This window comes from Pseudorasbora parva, chromosome 22 (genome assembly GCF_024679245.1).
Source record: "Pseudorasbora parva isolate DD20220531a chromosome 22, ASM2467924v1, whole genome shotgun sequence".
NCBI classification, from domain to species: Eukaryota; Metazoa; Chordata; class Actinopteri; order Cypriniformes; family Gobionidae; genus Pseudorasbora; species Pseudorasbora parva.
The window spans coordinates 27,070,877-27,083,623 of NC_090193.1; the positions used below are offsets into that span (position 1 = coordinate 27,070,877).

The 12,747-nt window shown below is 40.1% G+C and overlaps 1 protein-coding gene across 4 annotated transcripts in view; it reads right to left on the reverse strand.

The window, feature by feature from the left end:
* The window catches only part of iqsec1b (IQ motif and Sec7 domain ArfGEF 1b), a 246,199-nt gene that overhangs the window by 99,485 nt on the left and 133,967 nt on the right, over nt 1–12,747 (reverse strand). The window contains exon 1 of one of the 4 annotated variants that reach the window (XM_067431458.1): nt 810–963. The exons of the other annotated variants lie outside the window; for them this stretch is intronic. Coding sequence (XP_067287559.1) covers nt 810–832 — 23 coding nt within the window. The 5' untranslated portion in view covers nt 833–963. Of the gene's footprint in view, nt 1–809; nt 964–12,747 lie in introns of those variants that run through there. 4 annotated transcript variants of the gene reach the window in all.

Here is a 12,747-nt window from a genome sequence, read left to right on the forward strand (position 1 = left end):
ATAGAAAGACAGACAGATAGAAATGGATAAATAAAGGATAATGACCTTATTAACACTGAGGTAATTTAAACTACAAATATCAAAATATTCCCAGAATATTTAAGGACATGTTTGTGCCAAATATAAATCCAAAAAAGAGTGCATCTTCAATCCCAGAGAGAGGGCATGTTCATTCAGCCTGACAAACAGCGGTACGCTCAATATGGACTGAAACTGCTGTCTTATACCGTTTCTAAAAATAGTCTCGGCGTGACATCACCAGAGCTACGTAAACACTGTCCACTTTGTTTCCAGTCTGTGCTTGAGAAATATCCAAGCATACAGAGCCAACCTTATCCCTCTGCCCTCGGCTTAGAGAGATACAGCCTGCGGCAAACTCTCAGAACATGCTGAACGCGTCTGCCTCAAACAGCCGACGAGTCTATTAACTCTCTACGTGAGAATCAAAATACGTGACCCAAGATTTGACTCCTCCTATGCTGAGATGGCTTTTGAAAATGTGAAACGAAGCATCAAGCTACTGCAGCAGTCAAGTTGTCATGTATGAAATTAAAACGGGCTCTTACCCCGCACATACGGGGAGAATAACAAGATCTGTGCGCTGTCAAAACCGCTCTCCTTCGTTTATTTGACATCACGCTCAAGTGATCGCAAGTTACTGAATGCAATGCTGAGGAGAACAAAATCTGTTGTTACATATCAAAACAAACGCAAAGCTCAGTAATCTCCTTATCTCAAATGAGTCCCGGCACAATGACACACACACAGACACACACACACTCACATGCAAAATTCAAACATGTACTTACAAGTGGTAGCGATGACAAGCCATGAAGATGTGTTGTGTTTGAGTCTCTTGTGCGTGCCAAACTAAGCTTCGGTCTCACACACACACCTCTTTCCTCTCAAACACTCGCAGGAGTGCTCGACTCATTCAAGCTTAGCCTCAGCGGGGCGGCAGACATCACGGAGTGTGTGATGTAATGTGCATTTCAAACACACACACACACACACACACACACACACACACACACACACATACACACACACACATACACACACGTACATCTCGTCAGTGATGTTTCCTATAGACTCACATTCATTTTCATATGATGCATCAAAAGGTGATAATTTTATTATTGGAAATGAATCATGCAATAGGCACTTCTGTACCCATCATGCGCTTGATTTGTTTTGTTTATGTCTGATCTCGTCAATCCTGGACTGTAGTGTGGTTCAGGGAGCCAGAGACCCAGTTGGCACAGTGGTTGCTATAGTAACAGTTTCTGTTTGTTCGGCTGGACCAATCAGCACGAGCGTGGAGCATCCCTAATGACACAAACGGATTCATTAAGAACTAACAAAAGATTATGTGAATAGGCAAGCTGAAGACTTAATTATGCTGGGAGGAAGGAAATGCCTCTTGATTCAAGAAATGTTTTAATTACTGGTCGGTGTCTTTAATCTAAAATCGCTGGCAGTGATTTAAAGTTTTTAATTGTTGGTCTACATCTCTATATAAAATTGCTGTGCCCAATTAAAATGTTTAAATGGTTGGTCTATGTCTCTAATACAAAATTGCTGCGCCTGATTTGAATTCTTTGAATTGTTGGTTTACATCCCTAATGTAAAATCACTGGTCATGATTTGATTTGTTTTTTATTGTTTGTCTAAAGCCCCTTTCACACATACAGTCTTTACTGGCAAATCACCGGTAATGCGTCAACGGGACCTTTTAAAAAAAATAAAAAATATATTTTTTTTAGGCTACCGGTAAATTGGTTCCGGCAAATTAACCAGTAAGGGAAGTTGTAACATTACCGGTAAATTACCGATAGCATGCTCTGTGTGAACGCGGGATGAAGATTACCAGTATATTCACATATTTAAAAAAGCTGACGTAAGAAGACTGCTTTGGTCCATCATAAAGATGACATTATATACTCGCCGCTGTTTACAGTAAGGTTTTTAATAGTCTTTTTATTTAAATATGCGCTACATGATCATCTTTGACCGTTGCGGCACGTCTCGCAGCTTTTTCAACGTGTCACACTTGAGACCCAGCCTTTTTTCCCATTCGCCAGCACCGCGGTTCTGCAGTTGGATACCGTTACGTGAGTGTTGTGTTTTTAAGAGTAAACGTGTTCTGTTTGATCATCCGTTTTGCCTGTCACTCAGACGTCAACAAGATGTTGTCAAATTGAACAGACAGTGAAACTAAAGCACTTCGCATGAAGACAACGGCGCAGCGATTAAAGATAATTTCCGATAATTGACATCCCAGAATTTACCGGTATTTTGCTGCTGATTTGTGAATGGTCTCTTACCGGTAAAAAGCCTGAACACCGTTGCTTGTGTAAACAGCATATTTGTGTATTTACCAGTAAAGGCATTCTGGAATTTTGCAGTAATTAAGTGGTAAAGGCATTCTGGTAATTTTGCGGTAATTTACTGGCATTGCTGTGTGAAAGGGGCTTATGTCTCTAAAGCCCCTTTCACACTGCACGTCGGACCCGCAATATTCCCGGAACATTGCCGGGTCGCCTTCTGTGTGAAAGCAATCACGTCCCGGCATTGATTACCGAATTCGACCCGGGTCGGGGACCTAGTAATATTGCGGTATTCGACCTGGGACGAGCGCTGTGTGAACAAAAGCCGAAACTAATGCTGCAACGTGTACGTAGTTATCGTGCGACTCCTAGAGCTTGTTCTTTCAATAATACAACGCTGCAGTGCCAGAAGAGCTAGTCTGTGTTTTAAACGCAGAGAGTGTTCGCATACAAAAGAAACTAAAATTAAACAAGCAGAAATGTGTGCAAACTGGACACAAGTCGAGACCACGGAGCTCCTTACTATCCGCGCTGAAGCTGAGATCGCTCGCCATTATACGTCACATCAGGATGTCACGTGTCAACTCGACCCGGGACCGTTAAGCGTTGTGTGTGAAAGCGCACATATTACGGCATTTCGCTGGCAGTGTGAATGGACCAAATCTAGCGGCCCGGGAACAAATGCCGGGTCGCATTATCCTTGTATTTGCCGGAATCGCAGTGTGAAAGGGGCTTAATATAAAAAGTTAATTTTTTTAATTGTTGGTCTACATCCCTAATATAAATTCTTGGGAGCCATTTTAATTTCTACAATTCTTATATAAAAATCTCTGGGCATGATTTACCTTTTTTAATTGTTGGTGTAAGTCCCTAATATAAAATCGTGGCTGTGATTTACATTTTTTAAAGGATGGTCTACATATAAAATTGATTGGCCCATTTACATTTAAAATTGTTGGTCTAAGTCCCTAATTTAAAATAACTGGCTATTATTTACAATTTTCTAATTATTGCTCTCTAAAATAAAATAGCTGGGCCTGATTTAGTGAATAGAATTGTTAGGTGCCATCTTAATCTTCATATTAAATAATTGTTTAATGTCTCTCTCTCTCTCTCTCTCTCTCTCTCTCTCTCTCTCTCTCTCTCTCTCTCTCTCTCTCTCTCTCTATATATATATATATATATATATATATATATATATATATATATATATATATATGCCTTTAAGATAATTTATAAATGGTTTTTATTTTATTTTTTACTTTTGATCTACATTTCCAGTATCACATGTTGAGCACACATTGCTAGTTTTACCCCTTTTTTTTGGAATGTCTCAACAGACAACTCTCCCACTGGGACCCTCCTGCATGTATCTGTCACCTGGTAACAACAACGCCCTGGCACATGCACATTACCAGTTACCATAACAATACCTGTCAGATAAAACACATTCCCAACATGCTCCATGAGACATAACCGGCTCCCACACACCTTAATACCTCCACAAGCTGACATAGCACTCAACACGGAGAGGGGCTTTGGAAACAGCTCCACCCCTGATATAACAAGGTCGGGGCCTTTGTTATGCTGATTTAAGCTCCCTAAGGAGCATTACATTGTGGGATCAGATCTTTTCAGGGGTAGGAAAAAGCACAGTAATGAGGCTGTGCATCTCCACGCAAACACACTCATTATGGAGCCTTGGTGGCAGGCACGAGGCAGAGACTTTTGGGACTGGTGTTGTTCATGCATGTATGGAGATGATGGACAGGGGTGGGGAAGGAAAGCTGGAGGTGCATCCATCAGGGACACCAACTTTGATGTGGCTGTCAAGAGATACTGACATACTGAAACATCAAAAAGATGTGCATTAAGTTAACATGATAACACAATGTTAATGATCATTCACAAATACCTACAACAAAACAAATCGATGTCATCCACGGACCTTCACACAGGGCGGCCCTAGCATTAAGGGGGCCCTAAGCAGATTTCCAACAGTTTCACCTAACCACCTCCAACCCAATCCAACACATCCTACACTGACACCTTATTGTAACGTTTGACCAAAATGTCTATATTTATATTTCAAGATAAAATATGAATTATCTTTACTTATAGATTTTAACGATTGCTTTTAGATACATGTATCAACATTTAGTGAATAAATGCTTTAATAATGCAAAAACACCAGCCAATGGATTATTAAAATTACAATAGAGCGTAGTATATTAATAATAATTATAATAATAGAGAATAGGCTACTGTTCTGAGCTGGCATGTTATAAGCTATTCGGTGCTAAGTTAATGCAGGCTCGCATTAAGTAAGATAATTATTGTTGACAACTTCATTTTTACGCATTTTAGTGATCGTGGCTCACTTTCGAGGCTACAGTCTCTAAAATTATTTGAATGCTGCAAAGAGGAACGACGGCCAGTTGCATGCTGCAAAGTTTCAGAAGTGACATCTAAATATAAATGCCACTCTGCACGAGACAGAAATATCCTCCTGAGACCCAGAATAGAGGTTTGGCCTCTGTAGAGGATATTTTAGTGAATTTCTCTGGCAACGTAGAGTTTTAAATCTGGATATTCTTATGAAATATGAGACATTCTGATGAAAACACTATCACATGTCTTTTTACATTACATGTTGTTCCAAAACACATTAATATGCAAATTAGACAAGTAAAGGTCTCTGCAGGAGAGTAATAGGATCCAGATCCATGGGCGGGGCCAAAAACAGAGGGGCGTTCCCAACTGCTCTACCTGATTTGCCCACGGCACAGTGTGGGTAGGGTTTAGGGGATCATTTTCATTGCATGATTTAGAAACACCCATCAGTTTGAAAACACTCACAAATTTTACACAAATTTAGAAACATGCACTTTTCATACTCAAATTAGATACAGTGTATTGATGCATTGCATTTGGGAATGACATTACACATATATTGCATATATTGCAGAGTAAAAATTTTATGTCAAATTATTCTGTTATATCTTGCATCACATTGAGAATCATATTTATACAAAGTTTAAATAAAAAAAAAGCTTGAAGCTTAAAAATGTATTGATAAATGAAAAAAAAATGTTTTTGTCTATTTATGTCTTTTAATTTTCTCATTAAATGGGTTCTGGTGTCCTAAATATCTATTTGTTTTTATGCTCCAAACTGTAATGTAATGACTTTGTAAAAAATGTAAAAAAATATCTAAATTCACAAAAACTTTTTTTACTGGTTCTCAGGAAGGTGACACAGATGACAAGGTGAACGCATTAAAGCAATGTAAAGGCAGACCAATAGATTAATAGACAAAAAACTTTCAGTTGAAATTCTAATTATTGGTAAAAGTGATGACTTGTAAATAATCATACATTTCTCACTGTACACTGCTATGGTGGAGCCGTTGCTTAGCCTATCTGCACTTTACTAGAGCACCCTCAGCAATTTCACAAGCACCCTCAGTGATGTGATTCTGGAACCGGGCCTGCATATCAGATGAACAAGTCAACATCATTGTTGGGTGACTAATCAACCATTGCAACTTATCTCTACTGCAAACATGGTAAACACAAACACACATCCTGAGGTGAAGTAAACAGGGAGCAAAACCTCACACAGGAGCTCCAACTGTGATCCCACTTAGATTCCTGGAAATAGCACTCATTCATTCCCCTGGAGAGAATGGCTGAAAATGTGAGTGTTTGTGTTTGTGTGTGTGTGTGTGTGTGTGTGTGTGTGTGTGTGTGTGTGTGTGTGTGTGTGTGTGTGTGTGTGTGTGTGTAAGGTAAAAATGCCTGCCCTCTGACTTATTCACCGTGTTGAGATTCTCTTTCAGCGATGTTCTGCCTCAGCTTTCTGAGGCTCTTGTCTGAGAAGCTGAAGCAGGCTAATCTCTGCTAGCTCTGAGCTGTTCGCTAACAATACAACACTGAGGGAGAAAAGATTACTTACAACTGAACATCTATTACAGAGAAATGATTTATTGATTTGCTGAGAGGTGGAAAACCAGAGGGAGGCAGGGGCTTGATACATCGGAGAGATTTGCAGAGAAGGCAGGAGTGTTCATGAGACAGAATTGAGGCAGACATATTCATGAGGTGAACTTGAAGCAGCAACGTTCATGAAAGGCTTGCGCGCCAACTGTAAAAATTTAATTGAGAATTGCTTCTTGAATTCCATTTGCTGAATCTGCTGAATCTAAAATTTTAAAGGAAGAAAATAATTTGAAATTTAAAGAATGACTGGATGGATGAAAAGCTTTCAAGTCCCAGAGCTTTACAGCTCATAAGATGTGAATTTTCTGAACGTTCCTACACTCTAAAAAATTCTGGGGGAAAAACAACCCAATGTTGGGTCAAATATGGACTAACCCAGCAATTGGGTTGTTTTAACCCAGCAATTGGGTTGTTTTAACCCAGCGATTGGGTTGTCTTAAGCAAATATTTAACCCAACCGCAGGGTTAAAACAACCCAATTGCTGGGTTAAAAACACCCAATTGCTGGGTTAGTCCATATTTGACCCAACATTGGGTTAAAACAACCCAGCATTTTTTAGAGTTTACTTGTACCACCTGACTGCTGCAGATTAATTAAGGTGTTGATATTGTTCCCATATAAATGCATAATTCCCAGTCCAAGGATGTGAACAGCCCCAAACAGAAAATCACGAGACTAATTATGACATGGCATGAACACAGCATGAATGCGTCTTGCTGACAATCTTATACACATTTCAGTTCACCTCCCTTTGAGGGAAGCTCCAATTCAAATTCCCATTTACCACATTTACGTTTTCAATTTTGCAAAACTGAGGTAAAACTGAAATGCACCAGAAACAAGCCAGAAATGAGTCAAAATGGAGCCAAAGGTGTTCAGGCAATAGAACTGAGGTGGATCTGAAGCAAAAGTGTTCAGGTGGCAGATTAGAGCCAGAATGTGTTCATGAGGAAATAACATACACAATTACAACACACTAACGTAAATCCTGGCAGTTGAAATCAGCTCATCATGAGCAATTCGGCCTGAAATATACACATCAACAGCTTTCTATGACTGTTTGCAGTGTAGTGATGCGCGCGCACAAGCTCACAAGTTGGCGACAAGGCACCAAACACCTGACACCTCATCATCTGAAAGAGGGAATGAGAGTGAAACATATGGGAGATCTATTTGCATGCCTCACATCTCCCTGACTCACTTAAGAGTCACGCTCAGTCTTCAGCTCTGCTCTCCGCTCAGAGGATCACTCAGACTGTGTGTATGAATAATGGACACACATTAAACCCCAGATGTGCAGAGGGAAAGAAAGAGAGGGAGATAAAGAGAGAAGAAGAGAACTGAAGTCGCTGCGGGGGACAGACAACTGAGACACGGTCGGTGGTGGTGGTGGGGCGGGGGAGCGGGTATGGTTTGGGGGGGGGGCAGAATTGAATTATAACTTGCGTGATCCAGGGCTCATTTTAAAGGGATGATGGCAGAGATTCAGACAGCCCCGTACTGCCCGTGTCAAATATCTGTTCCTGGATCAGTGTGCTGATGAGAAGTAATAGTGTGTATGTATGTGTGTAACACTAAAGCTGCTTGGCTCTTCTAATACACTGTCTCCCTCCTCTGGAAGAGAGCATTGCATGCTGCCACATAAGAGTCCGAACAAACAACACCATGGATTGAAATACATGAGCCATAATAAATTAATAAAACGACATGGCATACATTAAAATAAAGACAATTGACTATAAAATGGAATATTCCATTTTTTATAATGGAGCATTTTTTACTATTTTTCTAGTATCTTAAATGCAACTTCAAGGCTATATGTATTAATGTAAATATTGTAAGTCTGAATGAAGCTTCAAGATGATATGAAGTTGCTTATATATTTTTAACAGTAGAGAACTGTCTGATAGATGAGTCTCTAAATGATGTAACATGTGACCAGTAGGGGGCAGTGTTTTCACACATCTATCACGCCATGTGTTACTCTGCATATGGATTTCTGAAAAGTTGATGAGCCATCCATAAACATGCTCATCATCAGTTCGAACAACATTTCAACAACATCAGAAATACAAATGATGTTCCATGTTCTTGACTAAAAAGTGGCAAGGGTGCAGCTGGGGTGACGGGCAAAATGAGTAGGCAAAACAATTTGTGCTCTCGACGTTGCCTGGCATTGACTGAGCGCTCTCTGAAGACATCTTCAGATGTTGTCTACAAAGAGACACACAGCGGGGAAAGTTGGAGCCAATTCTCCCAGTCGAAGGAAGCCTTCCAGGGTGTAGCGCATTGCTTCAATCACAGCAAGACGATGCAATGATGATTACAATAACGCTAATCTAAGGGCACAACTGCTTCCATTATCATTACAGTTAATCACTGTGACTAGCAGACTAGTGCAGACAGGGGAATGTTGGAGTTAAATGAAAGCTGGGTGTCAAATTGTACAGGTCAATGCAAAAACGACCTTCAACAGAACAAACGTCTGCCTCTGACAGCAGTAACACGAGCGCTTCAACTGAGACGTTCGATCTGGAACGTCAGCATAATCCTCACAGAAAAGAGGAGGAGGATGATATGACAGTGAATTCTATTTTAGCGGACGATCCGCAACTGCACCTGTGTAAAACTCCCTTATTCTAGAAAGTAATACAGAGAATGACATAGTGTGAAATAGTGTAAATTAGATCACAATTATGCATAGAGACACATACATTTTTTAAAAATCGATAACAGAATGACTTGCGATCAATCCGCTCCAAAGGTCACCAGAAAGGCCGCCAGGAGTAAGCGGGCAATTATTTCAATTTGCTCTGTGCCTCCGTCTGCACACACACTCGGAAGTCCACACACAAACCCTCCTGAGATTTCATTGTTCAGTGTGAATTGTGGCAGAATCTCTTTACTGCCCATCCTCTCCGTCCCTCTCTCTGGCAGTGTTATGATTCTCGGACACAATCTTTCAAATCAAACCCCTCCAGGCTGTGGCAACAATTCCAGACCCCTGAATCTGCTCAAATCTCCCACAATCCCAATGTCTTTGCAGTGGAGGGCTATTGCAGACTGAAGCAACACACACACTCTGCTCCAAACCAGCACATTTACACACATTATACAATAAGTCCACAACAATTCCACACCTCAATCTGCTCTGTAGAAAGAACTAAAATATTCGCTCCTTAGAAATGTCTTGTTCAATCTCTCAAGTTTATTAACAAATAAAGAAATATTAAAGTGCTAATTTAAAGGTTGCAAATTTTGCTTTGCTACAAGAGATTTATATGGATCCAAGGTCAAACGGCTCTTCAGTTTTTCTTAACATACACTGCCCAGCCAAAAAAAAAAAGTTGCGTTTGGATGATTGGTCAATGATTGTATCATTGCAGTGATTTTTAGGTTTCTAGCATGCTATATGTTTCACAACAGTTCATCCAACCCTACTTGATGGAATGTTTTCATTTTTAAACAACCATGTAGGAAGACACATCATGGCCATATTCCAGGATGACAGTGTCCAGATTCATCAGGCTCAAATTGGGAAAGAATGGTTGAGGGAGCATGAATAATCATTTCATGTCCAGAGTCCAGACCTTAAATTCATTGACCGTCTTTGGGATGTGCTGGAGGAGACTTTACAGAGTGCTGATTCTTGCATAAATGCTGTGATGTTATTTCCATCAAGAGTTGTATCAATTTTTGGTCCAGATCTTGTATTGACAATGCAAGAGTCTATCACTCTGTAAAGTCTCCTTCAGCACATCCCAAAGACGGTCAATGAATTTAAGGTCTGGACTCAGAGGTGCCCATGCATGTGTGAAAATAATTCTTTATGCTCATGCAATTCAAAACGGCCATGCTGTGTCTTTCTGGTTGTGTAAGATATGAAAAGCTACACACTCCATCAATTAGGGTTGGAAGAACTGTTGCCAAACATAAAGATCACTACAATAATGATCCAACCATTTTTTAAATTTAAACCCAAACGGAAACTTTTTTTTGCCCAGGCAGTGTACATTTCAGTATTACTTCATTTCTCACAGGGTCTGAAACGGTTCAATAAAGGATTCGGGTTCTCTAAACCCCTCCTATCTGAAAGCCATTTACCATTATGCATATTTCTTACAATCCTACAACTCGTTTCAGACAGTTCAGAATCTGTTCTTTCTATTCCTGGAGCAAATCATAATGTAATATATGAATTAGCTACAGCTAAATGCAAAAGCAATGAGGTATAAATGTCAGTGCAAGAATTTACTGTAGACCAGAAGACTTAGTAAATGTGACGTGACCCCATAATCATATTGAAGGTAATCGAGTCATCAATGTTAAAATGTTTATTGAATCAAGGCCTTTGCAATCAACTAAATGTAAGGATTCACGTCATAGCAGAATAAAAACAAGACTTCACAAGATGTAGGCCTTGGCCTTCAAGATGCAATTGAACGTTGACAAATTCAGGCACATACTGGCAAAATAACATTTTGTGAGGTGAAATGGGGTTGGGAAATGATCATTGTGTCAGGACACAAGAGCTAGCTAACCGGCTCTGACACAAAGCAGTCTAAGTTGAATTGCTCTAAATGCTGTTTCAAATCACCACATCCCCACAGGAACAGAAGTCTTGTTATTATGCCATACGTCCTCTACAGCAGCTAGGACAATTAAAACCAAGCTAAACCGGCAGCCTTATAACTGACGTTTGTGTTTAATTGCGAGACAGAAGGTGAGTCTCAAGCTCCGTGCAGGTCTCTGATGCTTTCGTAGCACTTCACCTCTATAAGACTCTGTCTCCGCTATTTACTACAGCATCTCGCCTCTCAGCACGACCCGTGTCTCCTTGGAAACAGAGATTTCGCTGTGATTTGTGTGTATGTGTGTGTGTGTGTGATGTCTGATGTAGTGGGATACTGCCTGTCCCTTCAGCTCTGGTAGGAGAGACTAGTCAAGCAGATGTGGCGTGTCCACAGGAGCTTATAGAACACATATGCCAAGGACTCCTGCTATACATAAGAGAAGGATGCGTACACTCTTTGTAAGCACGCACACAATCAACTTCCTCTTGAAAGGAACCGTTAAGTCAGCAGGCTGCAGAAAGGGGTTTGTCACTATTTTCAGTAGTCGATAACAGTAAATTGTATGGTTATCAATACTGATTTAATACCACCGCAGTATTCAATAGCACTGAACACACTCATTTGATTATTACAGATAGTAAAGGTCCCATGGCATTCATTTTTAAACATTAATATGAGTTCCCCTAGCATGAATATTGTCCCAAAGTGGTCAGTAATTTCGGTGTTAACCGAGTTCTGGCTGTTTTTCTCTGCCTTTGAGGATTCTCCTGTTATGACGTCATACCAGGAAAGGTTACCTCCCCTTCTTCTGCTTTGCCTGCCCAGAGAATTAGAGAATGGATTCAGTTTATCAGTCGCGATGTCAGCACAGGCTTTACCATACAGATTCAACAGCACCGCCACAAACAGTGAGAAACAGTGTTTATTAATGCCTGATCTGGGATCAGTGATTTCTGATGTGTAGCTAATCATTCAAGTTCACACAGACTTTCTTTCTAAATCGTTTAATACTGTCAGTCCCGCCGCTGGCCGTCTTGATGCATCAGTGAATCAAGCCAGTGACTAAAACGATCAACTTCACGTCATTTATGCTAGTAGCATGAAACAAATCTGTTATTTAAATGCTTAAACTACAGAGAGCAATCAAAGAACACATAATGTTCGGATCTGTCACACATAAATCACACTAATCCACACTGCCGTTAATGAATGACGCTGTTAAGCTGCACAAAAGCTCTTAACGTATTTATGTCGATGTCGTGTTTGTTGTTGTGAAAGCATTTTGTGAGAGAAATAACGTTGCAAAGTTCACTCGTGTTTATTCAGCGCTCTCAGGTACAAACAAAATTAACTCGCGCTCACAGCACTCTCAACAACTTGGTACAATAACACTTTCTCAGCAGTCAGTCCCCAGCTCTCCGCTGCGCGGAGAAACCACGCCCCCTTCGCCACTCATTTCAAATGCAAAGATGTCAGCCAATCACAACAATGGGTGTTTTCACTGAAGTCTTACAGCAGACATGCCCCTTGAAACAGAGCATTGAAGCCAGAGGGCTAATATCAGCACAGAAAAAATTTATTTTATTTATAAATTGACATTTTTTTGTCAGTATTGTTAGTATGTAAAAACCATAACAATATAAGTGCACCTCAGGAAACATTATAAAATAATAATAAAAATCCATGCCATGGGACCTTTAATGTAAAATATGTAAGCCTTTTATGCTTCAGCATAAAAAGGTAATCTCAAAACAATTACTTGTTTTACAATTACTCTATATCTTAAAAGTGCTACTGCACTGCCAAAATGCTTTTCTTGTTTAGTATTTTTGTATCGTTTC